Genomic DNA, 20,082 nt, shown 5'->3' on the forward strand with positions numbered 1-20,082 from the left:
TTAATTGAAAACAAACTTATTTGACAGACTGTTTTGGGAAGTTTAGTAATAAAGTTGGGCTGAAAGATGAAGTCATCTGATTTCTTACACTACTGGTTGATAACAGCAGCTCTAGAACCTGTCCCTACCAAAAAAAAGCCCAGTTTGGCTCCAATCTTATCAGTTTAATAGACTATTCTACTTCAATGTGTTAGAAGAATCAATGCAGACATATGCACAAGAGTTAGAAAATGAAAGAATTTGCAACTGTTTTGTTTGAAAATGAGTTTCTGTAGTTTAAGTCTGTACATATATTCTGCTAGTGATGTTCTCTTTATCAATCTTTAACCCTTCCCCTGCTGATTCTCCAATGCCCCTTGTCAACAGTGTTCCACTGAATTAAATGGAAGGCAAGGGCACACTTATTATACTGAACAGCACAGAAGATACATTTGACCTGGAAGGTTCAGCAGCAAAAAGTTTTGATTTTTTTTTTTATTATGTATTTCAGTCCAGGTTTAATACACTGAGCTACCCTTTCTAGTTGAAGAGATTAGTGCAAAAATGCCTTTGTGGAAATGTTGTCCAAAGCTAGACACTTTCACAACAGGGTGCCAAAACCTGAGAGACCCACCTTCTCCAGAGGTTTAGTCTCATCTCGGGACCAGAGGATTATGGTTTATCCTAAAGGGAGCTCTTTAAACTCAAAGTTGCTGTTCTTCACTTGTTTTGGAAAAAAGATTTTTGTAAAAGGACAAACTTAAGAAACCGTTTTCTGGTTTTAGTGACAGATAAAATTTCACAGAGGAGTAGTTAAAAGCTAAGTCTTTAATCCGTTAATACAGAAAGCAATTGTGTAAGTCTCACTTCAGTACTAAAAAGGGACATTTTAAAACATTTCAGAGAAAGCTCATTGGAAGTTAATGGGGAAAAGATGACAGATGTTCCACCAGGACAGCAGTTCTCAAACTATGGGGCGGGCTTCCCAAGGGAGGCGCAGGAATCTGTCAAGGTTTTTTTGTTTTGTTTTTGTTTTTTTAAAAGAGCGCTGGCTGTTAGCCCCGGGTGGCTGGGGCTCATGCAGAAGGGCTGTGCACACACAAGAGGCAGGAATAAAGGGGGCAGCTGGAGCCACACCATGTGGTCTCAGACTTTCCTTCCCCCTGTTGCTCAAACCCTCACCTAGAGGTGACAGGGCTCTGGCTGTCAGCCCTGGGGTTGAAGCAGCAGCATAGAAGCAAGAAGGGTGTCACTGGGGCATTGCAACCCTTACTTCAGTGCTGCTGCTGGCACGGCATTGCCTTCAGAGCTGGGTGCCCAGCCAGCAGCCACTGCTCTGCCTTCAGAGCTGGCTGGTGGTATATATACTGGGGCGCATAAAGAGTTACAGACACAAAGGAGGGCCTGATCAAATAAGTTTGAGAACCACTGCTCTAGGAGAGACTGCTGAGAGTTTCCATGCAACACACGTTTGGATACAGTACATCACAGAGCAAGACCAATGGGGGTAAAAGACCCCAATCCAGCCAACTTTTGCTTTCAAATACTGGCAAGCACTAGTTGCACAACTGGTCAGGTTTGCAATTTCCCACCAGCAAATCTGGCTTTTGACACCACACCTATATATTAGTATTAAGTGCTTTGCAGATGTGAAGTATTGTAGAAATGCTAAAGATTAAAAAGATGGCAGAACTCCCATTAACTTGCTCCTGGCTCTTTTCTCTCCAAAGCTGCTATTAGCTGAGAGCCTCAAAGAGGGGAGGGTGCCAGTGATGGACATGGGATATGGGGGTATAAAGAGGGTGTTTGCAGGTTGAAGGAAGAAAGGATGGAATGGAATACCATGGAGAAAGCTCAGTGGATGATTTGATTGAGGCTGAGCTCCAGAGAAAAAAAGGGGATATAATTCCAAACTGCATCTGGAAGGTCCTGCTGCAGGGAGGGAGGTTCAGGCACCCCTGCTGGAAGGACAGTGCTGTGCCCAGGGAGACAGTAATAAGAAACTGGGAGAGAGATGGATTAAAATGGAGACTATCACAGAGCTTTGATTAAGACCCAACAACTCCCTGTGTAAACCCTTTGATCCTGACTAGTTCATGTAGGTGTCACTGTGCATAGCAAGATGCAGGAGGATTCTGACAGCAGCTGCGTGTGTACGTAGGGGTACACCATGTTGGCAGAAGGGTGTTGCTGAGTTAAAAGTGTTTTTAACAAGACATAGCTGTTCGTCAGCAGCTATTGCCTGAATGCAGTTAACTACTTAGTAGTAAAATCCTACTATGCTTTCCAGATGAATGACCTTTGCAGTTAGCAGCTTCACAAATGGAAGCCTTACATGAATCTGTACAACTTTCCCCAATGCTTAAAAAGGTACATTTCTCAAGGATTATAATTGCACTTTAAAAAAAACACACACCCCTTCTTATACAATTTCTCTAATTTCCCCCATCCCACCCTGTCAATATATAAAAATGGAAAGAGAGGCTACAATTATTTACTGTCCTACAGTTATTGGGATTTCAAAGATTTGATTCAGGTGCCTGACGGAAAGCAATGACATCCAATTTAGAGAGCTGGACAATAGCGTGTTTTTAAAAAACATTTTCACAGCTTGGCTTGCATTGGCTTCAGATGCTTCTGGAAAGACTCATGAACCTGTAGGGGGGAAAAAAGGGAAATTAGATAAAAATAATTTTCTTGTTATGTTTTTATTTTTAAACACATTTCCTGCAGGATCAAAATGTATCTATACAAATAGAGAACCAGTTAAACAGCCACCTCTGCAGTATGCTGGTAGCAGTCAAAAAGGGGGAAATCTGGCCAGAACACAGGAACAAACTGCCTTCCCCAACTATTCCTCACAAGAAGGGCATTGGAATCTTTAATGTCCATGGAGAGTGGACAAGTCTGTTTAAAAAACATTAAATTCCCACAGGAAACTGCATGCTCCCAGTTGATCCTGAGAGAACAAAGGGCTGATTGACCCTGTTGGGATTCCTAGCAGTGTTTACAAGTCTGGCTTAGCCTCAGGTTCAAGATACCTAATCAACTATGGACCTAAACAAGGCAAAAGAAAGCTACAGTATATTGGCAGGGTACTGTAGTCAATCCTGTTTTCCAAGATGGAGAACTGTCCCTGGCACATTACTGTATAGGTCTCTGGTTTTTGACTACAGCAGCTACAAACAGATTCAGAAATGCAGCAGATATTCTCAGAAACCTAGAGGGCAACTGTCAGTTTCTTTCCTCATTAAAAATAGTCACACTTTGTAAAGGCATTTGTTTTTTGCAGAATCTTCCAGCAGGGCTTTTGTAGCTGCAATTGCTTTGTGCTGAATCATTTGGCTCCATGACAAGTGGAGTAGGAACTAGGAGGGAGAAATAAGGGTTCATCCTTACCTCTGTTTTGTTTAGTGGGGATTTCTTTGCCCATTCAAACATATTCTCGTAGATGTTGCCATCATATCGGCCAAGCACAGATCCAAGGTGATCATCATGAAAATCAAAGGCATCAACCAGTGCTACAGCATTGGGACGGATTGCAGCCAGAAGCTCCTTCACACGCTGGTACACCTGAGTAACCTGTGCATCTGTCAAAATGCCCGCCTGGGACAAAAGCCAAGAGACTTATCAGAACAGAATCTAATTACACGCACAAACTCTCATGGTTCTTTGTGAGAGACTAGAGAGAGTTCTTTGCAGGTCAACTCTCCCCTACAGGGAAGGCCAGTATGTCAAAATATTAGAGATAGTAAAATGCTAAGTAATTGCATTGGTCTTCTAGACAGGAGGAAGACAACCATCCCTTCAGCCTATTTCCTCTTAGTGAGGTGACTCCAAAGAATGAAAATGCCTGTATTTTAAACCCCAAAATCAGAAGTTCTCTTAGCACCTGCATTATATGAAATCCTTCCTGTTTTCATAACTATGTTTTGTAAATGGAGGAAGTGGCAATGAGAGACCATACTTATGTCAGCATGAACTTACAAATACCACTGTTTGTAAAAGTATGCTCCAGCACCATAGGAGTTGAGAGAGAGAGAAGTAGCTTGGATCAGACCACTTGGATACTCAGATAGGAGACTGATCTAGATGAAAGGTTTTGAAGGCCAAACCCTTTTCTTCTGTGCTTATTTACAAATGGGTACCGCCCATGCTGGGGTGTGTAAACAATTACTGGCATCACCACATGTGCATGATATCCATCTCATATTATCTCCCTGCTTGATACTACGCAATCTACCAGTCACCGACCTGAAAACAAGAAGCCGGTCTAAAGAGATGAATCTTTGACCATATCCTAATGGCCATCCAACTCTGCCTTTGGAGGGCTGCAAAAGGAAGCTAATTCTAGCACCCCCTCTGAAATAGTTCTGCCTTATGCCAGGCTTACCACTGGAGCTCACAAGCCTGAACACTCCAGGCAATGGCAGTTGTCTTTCATCTCATGGTAACTTCAGACCAGAGCACTGTGGCCCTTGAGATCTGGGATATTAAACTGATAAGAACAGATATAACTTAAAAGATAAAGTTTGCACTTCAGTGTCCAAGAGACACAGACAAGGCTTTCATCTCGGGGCCAAAAGACCAAACACATCAAGACACTTAATCATAGCCTTTAATACACCAAGAGACTACTTACACTTGGTCTGAGCTCCGATACTAAACTGTGATACTGACCTGCAGGAAATCCCCTGTGTGCTTACTGATTCCATAGAGTGCATACAGGAGACACAGATTGTTCATCACAGCATGGACAGCTGCATCATTAATTCCTGAGAGCTGTGCTGTGAAAAGCTTCACCACCACATAGTGACAGTGTGCCTGCAAAAGTGGTATAAAAAAAAAACACCCAACAGTAGGGAATTCAAGGTCAGAAGCCGAAGACAAGAGAATGTAGAGTTGAGATGCTTCCAAAATGTGCTTATTTAGTGACATTACTGACCTCAGATGCTCGCACCAGGTCAACAGAGGTTCGGTTCCAGGCATCTTCCTGGCTCTTCCTGCGGTTCAGCTCAGCTTTCAAGTTCTTTGCTGCCGCTTCAACAAGTCTGTTTTACACAAGGTGTGTGGGGAGGGTGGGTGAAGAGAGAAACAGAGTCTGCAAAGTGACCTCATACCAACTACAGAAAATTCACAGAAACTGGCTGATGTCTTACTGATGCATTAGGCACTAAGGAGCTCAATTCTCACCCCATCCCAACATTTGCTGTTCCAGAACCCACATGTTCATTCGTGCAACTAGGATGGCATGGCTACATCAGAGTAGTATTAGGACAGCTTTAAGGAAACAGGATAAAAATAAACCTCATTTTAATGAGATGGAAATACTCAAGCAGCCTCATGTCCCCATTTAGTACCTGTGCTATTTATTTTTCCCCTTCCCAGATGTAGGGCTTTATACTGACTCTCCTCCCCACCAGGTCTGTAGTCACCACTATTTTAACCTCTCCAGGAAGGTAACTGCAGTTTGATTAATTTTGGCATCTGCAAGTTTGAATTTACACCAAAAAACCCTCAAACCAGCTGCACAGGGAGCTCAAGTGCTTAAATTGTGTTGCATTTAGATGGTCAAGAGTTTTTTGAAACTTTAAGTAGCTGGGATTAGGTTACACCTAGCAGAAAGCATCACTTCTTGGAGATTAAAAAGATATTTCACTTGGACAGACGCGGTCTGCAGACCATACGTTGCATGCTGCTGCATTAACAGAATAGCTTAGCTCTATCACATTTCTCACTAACATAAACACTTTACAGCATTTTATTAATGCATAGTTCTTTGCATTAAGTGTGAACTCACCTTGATGCCCGCAGTTTATACACCTCCATCAAGCTGGCTGGATCATTGATGTGCACCGTTGTAGGCCTAGCAGCCACCTGCTGTGGCTGGATGTGTTGTCCTGAGAGGTCGTTAAGGTAAGACACCATGCCACTAACCAGGTGACCTGAACTAACCTGGGTGTAACTTTTGATCAGGAACCTGAATAAAAAAAAAAAGAAAGAAAGATTGCATTGCCCCATTCATTTGGATACAGAATAGACAGATTAACTTTTGGGGTTTAGTCTGTAGAACTACTAGCCAATATATAGGAGTTGCATATACTTGCAGTTATAGCAGAAGCCAGAGAAGGGGACAGAAATATATAGATCCAAGAGAAGGAATATTGCAAGTTAGGTGGTAGTGGACAGGTGGTCTCTGTGCCCTTCTGACCATCTCTCCAGGCAACTAACGACTAAGTAGGGAGATCTCTTGAAAGAAGTCACCTCACCTAGCAGTCTGCAACATCATGACAGTGTTTTCTCCCTCGTAGGTGCAGGATGGGGTGAAATTAACATAGATATCAGGAAGGCCACTGCAACGAGAGTAGCCATGCCCACCACATGCCATTCGACATTCTTCAATGCCAGCGTTGGCTGTCCATGAAGTGAATGCCTTTAGCCCTGCAGACAACGCGTGGAGCTAAGGGAGAAAAGCAGAACTGGTAGCTGCCAAGTCTATTGCATTAGGTCACTGATTTACCACAGATGCCACCCAGTTTGCATTTCCACTATTAGCTCACAAGCACAATGGGCTTCAGTGGCAGCCAACAGAATGATTATACTGTACAATCAGCACCATCTACCTGCTGCTTATCATAGTGTTATTCAATCTTTACCTTTTGTTGACCTCAGTTATAATATCAGAAGTTAGTGCTAGAAAATACTTATTAGGTCATACAGCTCATTTCTCTCTACCTATGCCATAATCTTTACAGTGTATACTCCAATGCTTTGTCTAGTCTACAAGACAAAGATGGGTTTCCATTGCATATTGTCATTTCACCGTATTCCTTCGGCCACCCACTAAGTGATTGCACCTTACAACCCCACTCTCACAAAGTTCTTAGTTCTGCCAATATCTTTGATTAACAGCAGTTCTTCCCTGGTTCATTGGAAGCATGGTCCAGTGGCTACCATAGAGGACTTGAAGTCAAGACTGCTGGGTTTCATTCCCAGCTCAGCAAAACCTCGTTCTGGGTGATCTTGGGTGAGTCACTAACTCACATTTTTTAAAGGTGCAGTGCAGTATATAGATGCAAATGGAATGATGCCTCTGGGTGAATTATCAGCAGGGATTGAATCTAGAACCTCTGGATTTGAAAATCTCAAAGCCTCTATTGCTTGCCCAAGAGGACTGGGGACCATTAGCTCGCAGGCCACAGCAGCTTTTACATAAAGTATCAGAATCACCCTCCAGTTTTCAGACAGGATAATTACCTCTGGCAGCTCGCTCAGGTCTCCCTGGTTGATGTCACCAGTGATGCGCTGATAGGTCTTTTTCATGTAGGCTCCAACAAAGTGAAAGGCAAAGGCAGTTGCCAGGAGAGGAAAGAGTTTGTATTGTTGGGTTTGATAGTCCAAGATCTGGGGCTCCGGTTCCCTATAGCAATACATGAGAGTCATTACTGTGACTGCTGCCAAGTTTCTGCAGACATCCTGTACAACAGTAAGAGCTTACCTACACATACTGGAGTCCATAATGAGGGTTGTAAATTCTAGTGCCCCAGAGCTGCAGACCCTGGCTCTGTGCCAGGGAGCTTGGAAGTCCTGACAGTCCCAGTTCAAGGCAGAGTTCTCAGGGCTTCCAGGTTGGTTGCTGCAGACTCAAGACTCAAGGCTCTATTAGAGCCAGAGCTTTCAGACTCGTGTTTCCCACAACAAGTAATCTGGAAGCTCTGGAATGGTGGGTTTCTCTGCCTCAGTGGCTCCCAGAGATTTGGAGGCAGGGCATCATGGGGCCTTCTCTGCCTTGGCAGTACTCCAGGAAAGTGGAATTGACAAGAGCATTCCACGCAAGGAGCCATAGAACTGTCACTTTGATTTTCTGCTGAAAAACCTTCAACCAGCTCCACTCCCAGACCTGCAGTCACCTTCTCCAGCAGCCAGTATGTGGGGATCCCCAGAGATTCCTGCTGGCTCCCTACAATGCCAGTCAAGCGTGTGGTGAGGCCTAGACAGCTGCAGATTAATTATTTCATTTTAACCATTAATAACAGGGGTGAAAAAGACAAGGAGGTCAATTTCACTCAGCAGCTGTCCAGGTCCCTGGAGTAGATTTCTTTTTGGAAACACAATGCATTGTATGAGAATTTTCACCCCCCCAGAATTTTGGGTTCATGAAAATTTCAAATACATTTAATTTCATTCCCATTTGGAATGATATCACATTTACAAACCACAACGTTTTCTGCAAACCGGAAATCCTGCATTTCAGTCAGCTCCAGCTAGGAGTGAGGAGGCATCTGTACTTCTCTTTCAATTGCCACGGTAAATTGCATCATCCACAATCTGCATCCCCAGCTCTCCCCAAAATGCTTGCCTTTTGTCTAACATCCATTTATTTTTGGCATTTCAACTTATGACACAGGCAGGCCCTTCATTTCACTGCAGCCACTACACTTACCCTGGCTTTAGCTCAGACTGGTGCCTCACTGAACTGTAGCGGATGGCAATGGTACAAGCCCTGGACAACGAGCGAGCAGAATCCCCCACAATGAGGGATCGGATGAACACCATGGTCCCATAAGTCAGCTTGTCACTGAGTGGTTTCACATATGTGCCATCTGGTTCAACCTAACAGAAAGACAGGATGGTGACCCAAGGGGTTTCCTGCCTTCTAAATTCCAGCAGCAGCTGCCACCTTGCTGTGGAACAGAATGTACATGAGCACACCTACCAAGTGGCATCTAGCCTTCACAAGCCTCTGTCAAAGAACACCATGACACGAGTGTAATGTCCCCTACCTCACTTGAAGAGTTTTAGCATGGTTCTCACTGTAGTAGCTGCAAGCAAAAGGATGAGGGCTGCAGAGACAGTGACATATTTCTCTCAAGTTCCTTGCACATTCAAGAAAAAGGCAAACCAACAGACGTTCTTGTAAAAGTGATCAAACTTATGTCTACTGTTCTAAATGTTTTGACATTTTTCTCGGTGCATCATAGAGAGCAGAGTTACTATTCTAGAGAGTCCTGTGCAAGCAATAATTCGATGGTCTTCAGCTATATCAGATTGGTCTCTAACCACATCAAGTCACATTTAATAAGGCACAGGTCTTAGAATCATAGAAAAGTGGGGTTGAAGGGACCTAAAGAGATCATCTACTCCTTAGCAATACTTGCATGAGAAACTCCTAAAGATAAACCCACGGCTCTACAGGAAGTGCTAATAATTCAGTGGATGGCACTCTTCCCTCTGAGTCAGTAATTAATTACAGTCACAGGGTGCTTGCCTGAGGAGTTGCCTTTTGGATGAGTCCTAAAGTGGTCATTAAAGATCTCATGCACTTCTCCTAATGGAAGAGCTGTTAATGGCCATAGCTGGTCATATTCCAATTTGGACAATTCCATTCTGCCTCTAAATTCCTTCTTTAGTTTCTGATGGATGCAGTATTCTTCCTCACTTCCTAAGCAAGCTTATTGTATGGTGGCGGTGGTGTGTGTTAAACAGCTGCCACATCCACCCCTGTTGTGCGAAGTGATTGTGAATAGTTCAGAGTGATTTGGGATTAAGAGCAGCTACAGAAATGAAATATACTGAACTTGCTCATGGGAACCATAGGATGTGAAGTGAAGGGGGTTATTCGAAACAAAGTGTTGCACAGGGATCAACTGTCAGTTAAACCTTAGCAATAAGTAAGGCTCCGTGTTTGTCATGGAGGTCACGGATTCCATGACCTCCGTGACTTCTGCAGCAGCCAGGTGTGGCTGGCCCAGGAGCCGCCTGAGCAGCTCGGGCAACCCCTGGTCCAGTTGCACTGGTTGCCACTGGGGCTGTCTTCCCCTACCTCCCAGTGCTTTCCCGCCGCCAAACAGCTGTTTGGCGGTGCTTAGCACTTTCCAGGAGGGAGATGGGAGGAGCAGGGACATGGCGCACTCAGGAGAGGAGGCGGAGAAGAGGTGGGGCCAGGGCGGGGATTTGGGGAAGGGGCTGGAATGTGGGTGGGGAAGGGTGGGAAGAGGTGGGGCAGACGCAGGGCCTCATGGAAGGTTTCAGTGATGCGGCCCTCAGGCCAATGTACTAGTCCTCATGTGGCCCTCATGGTGATTTCAGTTTGAGTTCTCTGAGCTAGGAGCTGGGGTCGCCGCTTCTCAGGTGCTGGGTATGGACTCTGCCCCAGCCCTACCAACCCCTCCCCAGCACCCCTGGAGCCCCGCAGGCTGTGCCCCCAACCCCAGTGGCACCCCGCACAGGCCATCCCTGTCCTCCCACCCAAGTTTTAGTCGGGGTATAGAGTAAAAGTTATGGACAGGTCATGTGAATTTTTGTTTACTGACTGTGACCTGTTCATGACTTTTACTAAAAATACCCGTGATTAAAACATAGCCTTAGTAATAAGATCCATTTAGTCAGAGTTGGAGGAAGTTCTGGAGGTTAAGAAACAAACCCTTCTTGCTCCTGGCTTTATAATAGAGGGCTGGAAGACCTGTGGAGATCCTAGGACAATACAAGAGTATCATTTCTTCCACGCATAGCTCAGTAGCAACCCCTCTGGCTAGTTAAGGGTTGACTTTGACAGGGTCCTAAAGGAGGCAAGTTTGCTTCTCTAGACAGCAAAGATGATAGCTGTGATGTAGGATTTTCAGGGTGGAAAACGAAAAATAAGGGGATCCTCATGGTCAGAGGATTCCACAGAGAACCCACAGGTAAGCAATGGGGACAGATTTAACCCAGAGAGGGAAGAGTTAAAGTATGTTGAAAACTCTGTGCCAGCTCACTACAAAAGAGCTGTTAATGACTGGCTCCAGAGCTCACTCCTTTACCTTGGCGTACTTCATCAGCATGTTCTCCCGGGGAATGCGGAACTTGTCCATTTTTAAGTAGCCATTATCCATTTCATCATAACCAAATTTTGGCCCAATGTCACCCACAGTAATACCTGCCATAGAACAGTGGGAAGGAGTCAGAATTAACAACAGGTGAAAGACCTAACCCTTCAATAAGCAGGCAGTCTAGATTTCTGGGAGCTCTTGGCATTCTGATATGAATGGCAGCAGATAAGCAGACTTAACATTATCCTGTCCTCTTATTGCAAGAGTGTGGATGAAAACCCACAAGGATCTTCATACTCCACATCCCGTCCTATAATACAGGGATTGGGGGAACGCTCTCCAAAATTTGTCAGTGCCACTCCTGGCTAGAGAACAATGCAAGGAATTCCTTCTCTCTTGGGGAGAGGAGCATGTGGTCTCCACAGCACTTCCAGCTTGGGAGTACAGCAACATGGTGATATCCCAAACTAACCTCCACTTTCGGTTACCACTAAACCACTAGATTGGCCTTGTCATTTTAAGTCTTAAGGTAAGAGCCCTCAGGCTTCTAGAGCCACACAAGATCTATCCACACACTTGTGCTGAAGTGTTATAGTTCTGCAATGCACTTCCTATCTGAGTTCAGTCTGAAAGATAAGCCATGTATGTTAACAATACTTGCAAAGCTATATGGCCTGACAATGTGTTGACCCTTTGTTTCCCAACAGTGCTAAACCCCAATGTAGACTCTTACCTGGCAAGGGCTCATGGGTGCCCAGCTGCCGTATGGGTACAATGAAGGCATGCAGCCCTTTGCATTGGCCCTGGGTGTAGAGCTGAGCCAGAACTATGGCATGGTTTGAGGTCTTTCCAACTGCAAGAGCAGAGAAAAAAAATATCATTTTAATACTCTCTCTTCGATAAAACACCATCTGAGATTTGATGAGCTCTACTATATATTAGCTCTTCAATGCTAATTAAGGGTCTGATCCCATAGCTGGCTCACAAATGAAACTCTCATTAAAGTCACTTATGTTGTGTGTGAAGCAGCTTCATGACTCTCAAGAATCACATTCAGTACTAAACAATTCCTTGGCAAGACTCCTACTGAAGTCAAAGGGGCTCTGCCTACATCAGAAATGAAGGAGGGGCTTCAAATACACAGGGGATAAAACTTCAGATTAAAGTCATCCTAAACTCATGTTGTGTAACAACTCAAAAAAAATGCCCAAAGAAATTTGGTGATCCAAGATTACAGCTGAACTTTGATAAGTTTCCTACTTGGCTGAAGAATGATTTAGCTCTACACACAACTTCCTTCTGTACCCATTTCCAGTCACTACCTTCCAGATGCAGCAGTCCTAACATGGATATGAATCACCACCTCCTACAGACAGGAGAGTGCCTCCTTTAGCTTCCAAGTTCAAATGCACAGTGATTCACTTACGTCCACCTGGCCACCACTTAATGGAAGTCACAGTGGGGCTGTTGAGAATGAATTCCTGGGTAGCGGGGTCATAGGTGGCAGTAGTTTCCAAGCCTCGAAGGTGAGTTCCTATGGGTAGTTAGCACATTATATTTTAACAGTCACAGATGACAACAGAAACAGAACTGAACAATGAATTGATGAACTCCAGCAGTGATGCAACAAACGATATAACCCAAAAGGCAGAGAGGGCACACCACAGTGTACACTTAAGAGCACGGCATTTTAGAAGTATGGGAGTTATTAATCTGACAGCCTGGGCACCAAGCCAGAAATGTAAAATTATTTCAAATGATACAAGTGCCAGTATCCAGGTTGTTCCAAAATTAGGCCCTTTAGTTTTCAAGCACCTCCACCTTGACCCTTTGCTTGTTTTGCATCAAGAAGCATATGATCAAGAAATGATCTACAATGTCATATCTACAATGTCATATCTTAGCCTGATTACACTGACACTGGAATCTGATTAGTTGCAAAACAAAGTCACATGCATTTAACAAAACATGGTCTCAGAAGTGCTACCATCATTATTCCCTCTCCAATGGGCTTGTATACCACTCATCTGATAGAGCGGTTTCTCCCAAATCCACGTGAGAACACAAGAGCACATATACGCTAGATTACCGAAGATTTTTCGGGCACCTACAATAGGCTGAAGGTAACAGTTCCATTAACTGCTTCCACTCCCCTCGTCCCAAGTCCTCACTTCACGCAAACTGAAGGCAGCTATAGCTGACAGATGACATTCCCTGCACTGGTGTCCAGTCAATTTAAATCTAGATGTAGATGACCAGCTGTGGACTGACTTGATGCTCCAAAGTGGCAGACCATTACAGAACCATTGACACTACATGCGTATTTCATCAAGAGGCCTGACCCTACCATGATGTGTCCATGCACCAATTTCCAAAGTTTGTAGATCTAACTCTGGTGTCTCCATAGACAACTTAATACTCCCTTACTGAATTGCCAGGCCACCCCCACCATCATAAGCTTCAAACCTGATTGTACATACGCTTCTCATTTCAAATGACTGTGCTTTTACTACTAAAATATCTGCAAGTCAGTCTTCTTTGTCACTTGATGTCTCACTGTCGGTGAAGGATGGATCCAAGCTCACGATTCAAAACATTTTCCTACTGACAAGTTTCGAAAACAAACGTCTCCCAGGTAGAACATGCTTATGTGTTGTGAAGTTGTGTGACACATACACATGGTCCCCACTGATCTTGCAAGACTTCAGCAAATGCTCACTTGTGCCTAGGGCTAGGAAACTGGGTCATTGCCAGGGACATTGAAATTTGGTTGGGGAAAAAAAAAAATGATGAGAAAACATTGAGTATCTGTCACCTCTCCCTAAGCCTGTAAGCAGAGGAAAGGCACCTGTAAAACTAACTGAGTGAGAAGTGGATGGACAAAGGAGAAAAACCATTCAATTCTTGATGATGAAAAGAACATGCCATGGTAGGAAGAAAAAGAGGGAACTTAAAAGAGAAATGTGGGTGCAGATACTGGGCTTACCCAGGTGATCTCCAAACTATGGTCAGCCGCAATTGAAAACTAACTTATTATTTTAGTATCTCTTTCAGGCTCTGTAAAGGTCTGCACTCCTGCCTTCCAGCTGAGTGCCAAGTAGAGCAACCAAACTGATCAGGAAGAGGCAGAAGTCATTCTGGAAATTCACGTGGGTCTAGAAGCTGCAATATGCTCTTATCAACACACCCATACAAATAGAGTATTTTCATTAGTCACAGTCTCCCTCATTTGAGTGACAAGTGAATATCAAATACACCCAGATACCACAGTGATGGGCACATCAGAAACTCTTAGAGATCAAACATTAAACAGAGTGGTACTATGCATAGACATGTGAACTATTTAAAATTCCAGAGAGTGTACACTTTTCCCCATGACCAGAACTGCACCTGCAGAGATTCTGGAAAGCGCATGATATTTTCCCCATGCAGATAAACATCCTCTGTACAGAAAACACCTTTGTGAATATACTTGAGCGAATGTACTGTACCGTGACCCATCTCGGTTTGAGCATAAGTGCCAATGATCTCCAGATTCCAGGCAGGCATGAAGAATCGGTCCTGCTGTTCCAGGGTTGCCTGGGTGAGGAGGGTGGGCAAGAACATGCCCAGGTGGAGGTCCAGAGGCTCAGGCCGTCCACGATGAATAGAACTGTGCCAAAATGCCGAGGGGTGGGAATGTGAAGGGAATATTATGGGAAGGAAGCAAGCATGATGTTGAAGGTGAAGATTGAGGGGGGAAAAAAAAAAAGAATTGTGTTAAGAATTTAGCATGCAAATTTCAGAAAACCAAAGCACTGTCCTGGTCTGTATTATAAAGAAATCTTGCATACTCAACCACACTGCAGTGCATTTTCCTCTTTGCTAAGCAGGGCAGCATTTGCAACACTCCCCTTTTTAGCTTTGGCTCCAGTTTAAAGAGGAAAATCTATTTCTGATGTATCATATTGGCTAGTATAGAGAGTTAATACAAACCAGTGAGAAAGAAGATTCTGGAAGCAAGTACACATTTGAATTTAAAATGGATAAAAGGCTGGCATGAGTCAGGTTGTGTTTTAGTTTAAGACAGAGCTGGTTGGATGAAGTTTGACTGGATTATTTTGGAACTGAGGCAAGTCTACACATCTTCATGGTTTGAATGGGGTTCCAGGAAGTACTCAAACCCCTTACCACTCGAAATCCCACTTGTTTCAGCAGAAAGAGCAATGCTTCCATCTAGATTTCTTAAACTTGTCATAGCTATCAATGTTTTAGATTTTGCTTTGGACTTGCAAATTAGACATATGTAGCATATATGGACTTGAGTTCCAACTATGATCTCCTCCATCCTCCAACACAGCCTCTTTTGTTAAATTTTGTCTGCTCTTTAGAAAACTTCAAACAAAAAAGGACAGTGCTCTGCATAAGCAATCAGTCAAAGCTAGTGACCGCAACTGCAGCTGTGTGTGAAAAAACATTTATCAGTCAAGGCATCACCAGAACAGAGCCCCTGCCCCCAATCAAACATGCTTTATTATAATGTGTACCTCCCACTTCATCTAGCCGACTCCAAATTCTCTCAGATACTGGTTATCAGGTTATTTTTAGTTCTAGAGTCCAGAAGTCTTTGGACACCAGAAAATGTAATGTATTATTATTAACAACCCTTAATAATTTTGATACCTTCAACTACTTGGAGAACTGTTTCTCTTTGACCGCCAAATCTCCCAGCTGTGATAACCTAAGATTGTTTCTTTGTTTTGAAGTCTCACAAGATAATTCATCCAATTGGAACTTCTTGTAAGAGGTTTCACAAAAGGACATTTTGGATACTTTGGTGAAAAACATTTCCTCATCTGTTGGAAAGTAGTAGTGAGAGGGTAGGATTATTTCTCAACTGCTGACACCAGCACATAGTGAAGAGGGAAAAGCACTAGAGTGGCTGGGATGCAGATATTGCAGAAGTGTTGATCCTCTAAAGACAACATGTCCGGTACCTATATTTTACACTCTACAAATATGTAGTTTTTTGCCAAGTCATTCATAGAATGAACCTATTTTTCAGGTGACAGATTTGGGTTCCTGAAAAAGCACTGGTCTCAATGTAGACGCTTAAAGGTCTGGAATACTTGACAGAATGGATTAGAGTATTCTCTGTACTAGATATAGATGCACTTTACTATACACTGGTATGTTCTTTTACACATAGAGTTTCCTGGTAACAGCAATTCTTTCTACTTTGGCATTTCTGGTAGGGTTGCCAATTTTGGTTGGATATATTCCTGGAGATTTTAATCACATGACAATCTTTAATTAAAGATTCATCTTTAATTCCTGGAGACTACAGGCCAATCCCAGAGGGCTGGCAACCCCAATTTCTGGGCTTGTTATAGTGAAGATCCAAAAGAAATTGTTAGACAGCAATATTTTGTAACGCCCCATGCCTTATATAGTAACCCAGCTGGGTTAGACTTAATGGTCACTTTAACATTAGAAACATCAGGCTTTTAAGTGAGTTTAGTGCTGTGAAAGGTGCTCAGGTGACTGTCATGAATAGGGCCCTACCAAATTCACGGCCATGAAAAATGCATCATGGACTGTGAAATCTGGTCTCCCCCAGTGAAATCTGGTCTTTTGTGTGCTTTTACCCTATACGCTACAGTTTTCATGGGGAGAGACCAGCATTTCTCAAATTGGGAGTCCTGACCCAAAAGAGTTGCGGGGAGGGTGTGGTGGTGGTGGTCACAAGGTTATTTTAAGGGGTGGGGGGGCACAGTATTGCCACCCTTACTTCCGTGCTGTATTCAGAGCTGGGCAGCCAGAGAGCGGCGGCTGTTGGCTGGACACCCAGCTCTGAAGGCAGCGCCCTGCCAGCAGCAGTGCATTAGTAAGGGTAGCAATACCATACCAGGCCACCCTTACTTCTGTGCTGCTGCCTTCAGAGCTGGGCAGCTGGAGAGTGGTGGCTGCTGACTGACGGCCCAGCTCTGCAGCCAGCAGCGCCAAAGTAAGGGTGGCAATACCATACCCTGTCATCCTTACTTCTGTGCTGATGGTGGTGGCTCTGTCATCAGAGCTGGGCTCCCAGTCAGCAGCCCAGCTCTGAAGGCAGAGCTGCTGCCAGCAGCAGCGCAGAAGTAAGGGTAGCAGTACCATACCCCACCCCTCCCACACACAATAACTTTGTGACCCCCCCACTCCTCTTTGGGTCAGGACCCCTACAATTACAACACTGTGAAGTTTCAGATTTAAATAGCTGAAATCATGAAATTTATTATTTTTAAAATCCTATGACCGTGAAATTGACCAAAACGGACCATGAATTTGGTAAGGCCCTAGTAATGAAGACTGAAATCCTTATTTAAACAACACAACAGATACAGTACAGGTGGTGACAATACAATAGTCCCTCAACTCCACTTCATCAATGAGCCTCAACCATGTGCTAGAGAGGACCATTTTGGAGGGGAGAAAAGGCTTCCATGTGCCATTCCAGACTGACAATTGCCCCCAAATATGGTGTTTTAAATGAACACCTATTCATGATAAAATGGACTGAAAACCAACTCATTTCATGTAGGCTACTGAACCTGATACCAACACCTATTAATCACTGCCATTCTGGACTGGATAAAGACTCCTATCCAATTACCTATCATGAATCACCGAAGCCACTATAAACATCACGCTAAAAAAATATATTAACTAGAAGCCAGTTATCATCAATGCAGCCTGTGCAATAATATAGTAATTATCCAACATGCACAGCAGAAATGCCTTACAGACATGTTAAGAATCAGTTTTTGACACTGAAATTGTGAGTTGCTCCAATATACCATCACTCTCACTAGCTGTGTTAGGTATATCATTCAATCAATATGCTAGTCACAGAACATGGTGAACATTACAAGCAAAGTGACCCACACCCAGGGAAGAAAGTCACCGAGGGATAGGTCAATGACAAAGCATGCAAAACCAAATCACTTTTGTAGAAAGACAGATTTGATTTAAAACTTGTTGGGGAAAGGAAACAAAATCAGCAAGCAATTGTTTATTCACAGGATATCATCCACTTGTTTCACAACTTCTGGTCTTTAGCTAGTTTGGTTTAGAGTTGGAGCCTGTTGATTTAACAGAGTGATGTGAAAAATTCCATCAGGTAACTCTTCTTTGCATTTTCAGCTGGCATATGTAGTAGTAACCAAAGTAACTGAGATCTAAGCCATGGGTTTTGCCATCTGGTCTGGCAAATTACCGTATGTTGGGAACATTCCAGGTTTGAATTCAGGAAGTGTAAAAAGAGAACCATTTCATTTTCTCAGCCACTGAAACTTCTCTTGCTGGGACTTGTATAATTTGCAGTCTTGGGCACTGTGCTGCTTAGGGAATAGGATTCCCTGGGTCCATGATCAGTTCTTGTGTTTTGATAAATTCAGAAAGTAGGAACAGGGCTTTTTCCCTATAAAACAGGAACTTTCCATGAAGATATATAACTAAATGCAGCTACACCTAGAACAAACAGTGCTTGGGACAGAGCATAGCAATAACCAGTCTTTCACAAACATGTGATGCACAACTTCATCAAGCTACATTATACCTAAAGACATATGGCTGAGTTATTTAGGCTGCTCATCAATGCATTAGCCTAACTTTGCAACTTACATACCATAAATTCAGGCACAAATAGAGCTACTGCTGACTCCTGTCTGTCCTTGGCACCATAATCAGCAAAATGTTCAAGCTCCTATGGGCAAAAACCTCATCTTTTAATCTTTGTTTTAACAACTATTAAGTTAGTGAGCAAGCAGGAGGTGCATTTTTAAAAAAAAGTCATAATTAAAGCCATTTGTGAGTGAGACACTGTGTTGTTAACCGGTAGAAGAACTCTACTGTGGCCTTAATGGTCAACTGGCCTTTGGGGTGTGGGGTTTTTTTGGTATTGTTAAATTTTTATTTATTGTATCTTTCACCCTTTAGATTTTAACTACAGAGCATCACCACCAATTTATTAGCTGGAGTCACAGCACAGAGGTTACCCACTGGTTTCCAAAAGGAACTAACCGTGGCCCATCTCAGTCTGGGCATAGGTTCCAATTATCTGGAGTCCATAGGTTGCAGGTAGCCATTTGTCTTGCTGAGCAACAGTGCATTGGTTCTGTAAGGTGTATGTAAACATGCTGAAGTGGAGACCTAAAGGTGGAACAAAAGAGCCCTGGCAGGTTCTGCAGGAGAGAAAAAGAAGGATCAAGGTCTCAGCCTTACTTTAAGTGTGCTCCTGAAACAGCTTTCCTCCATCTCCAGCAGCTGTACACAGTAGACTCACTTATACTTTTGGTGTTTGTGCACTTAAAAGTCTCAATAATAAACCTTAGACATGTAGAAATCATAAGCAGTACTAATGGGGAATGAACCAATACCTTCTGAACAGTTCCTTCTTCCTGCAATTTTTGGCTCCTATTATATTAATCACAAAAATCTTGCTCTACTTCTTGGACTCAGTGGAAGCCTGGAATTGAGGACCCTTAAAATGAGGGGCATACCATTAGTTTTAATAAGTTCAGCTGAAATTCAGATATCTGGCTTTGACTGAAAACATGTAGCTTTCCTGACTCAAAGCCCAATAGAGCTGGTAATTGGAACAGTGGTGAGGCATGGGTGTCTCGTTCCAGCATGGGGTTTGCTTTAAGGAAGTGCAGCCATTCTAAAAAGGCCACTATCAATTAGGAGCATTCAGGGATTAGGAAGGAAGAAGCTTCTTAATGAATGGTTCATGCTTCTTTCAGTACAAGTGCTCTGATTGTGTTATCTTTGTCTGCTTGCACCAGTGACAAGATCATGAACTTTTATCATTACAGCTGCTCTTCAGTTTCAATCATACCATTCCAATTATGAGGGGTTTGAGGGAATGCTAAAGTTGGACATTGTGAATAGACATCTTCACTCAAAATGCAAGGTATTATTTCACTAAACTGAACAGAATAGTATTTGAGAAATAACTGGTCTGGAGCGAAGACAATGCAGACATATTACTATGAAAGAGAGAGGCAAGAGTACATTACATACTAACATGCAGAATTAATTCAGACAGGACAAACAACATGCTGAAAAGTGTTAGTCCAGAATTTATACGGATTGTAAGGTGGCTACTTTCCCTTGGACATTTTGTAGAACTTACGTTTATTAAGTGCTCTTTTCATTTCTTGATCACATCAGTATCTGATCAGTTAATCCTCTAAAACTGGAATGTCCAGGACAAGCAGAAACACAGAGCACTCTCATTTGTCCCAACCAGTGACCAGAAAATACACACACACAC

The 20,082-nt window shown here is 43.3% G+C and overlaps 1 protein-coding gene across 3 annotated transcripts in view; it reads right to left on the reverse strand.

Annotated features, from left to right (window-relative positions):
* Positions 1-789: 789 nt before the first annotated feature.
* Positions 790-20,082, reverse strand: part of ACOX1 (acyl-CoA oxidase 1) — a 32,881-nt gene continuing 13,588 nt past the window's right edge. The window contains exons 3-14 of one of the 3 annotated variants that reach the window (XM_073311533.2): positions 14,279-14,439; positions 12,214-12,321; positions 11,521-11,640; positions 10,779-10,894; positions 8,423-8,592; positions 7,237-7,399; positions 6,249-6,439; positions 5,780-5,959; positions 4,925-5,030; positions 4,660-4,803; positions 3,379-3,585; positions 790-2,634 (exon numbers count right to left, since the gene is read on the reverse strand). In XM_073311533.2, the coding sequence (XP_073167634.1) occupies positions 2,584-2,634; positions 3,379-3,585; positions 4,660-4,803; positions 4,925-5,030; positions 5,780-5,959; positions 6,249-6,439; positions 7,237-7,399; positions 8,423-8,592; positions 10,779-10,894; positions 11,521-11,640; positions 12,214-12,321; positions 14,279-14,439 (1,717 nt within the window). In that variant the 3' untranslated portion in view covers positions 790-2,583. Of the gene's footprint in view, positions 2,635-3,378; positions 3,586-4,659; positions 4,804-4,924; positions 5,031-5,779; positions 5,960-6,248; positions 6,440-7,236; positions 7,400-8,422; positions 8,593-10,778; positions 10,895-11,520; positions 11,641-12,213; positions 12,322-14,278; positions 14,440-18,827; positions 18,989-20,082 lie in introns of all 3 variants that reach the window. The other 2 variants (XM_073311532.2, XM_073311534.2) reach the window with 2 other exon arrangements.

The sequence above is a fragment of the Lepidochelys kempii genome, chromosome 14 (assembly GCF_965140285.1).
Source record: "Lepidochelys kempii isolate rLepKem1 chromosome 14, rLepKem1.hap1, whole genome shotgun sequence".
Lineage (NCBI taxonomy): Eukaryota > Metazoa > Chordata > Testudines > Cheloniidae > Lepidochelys > Lepidochelys kempii.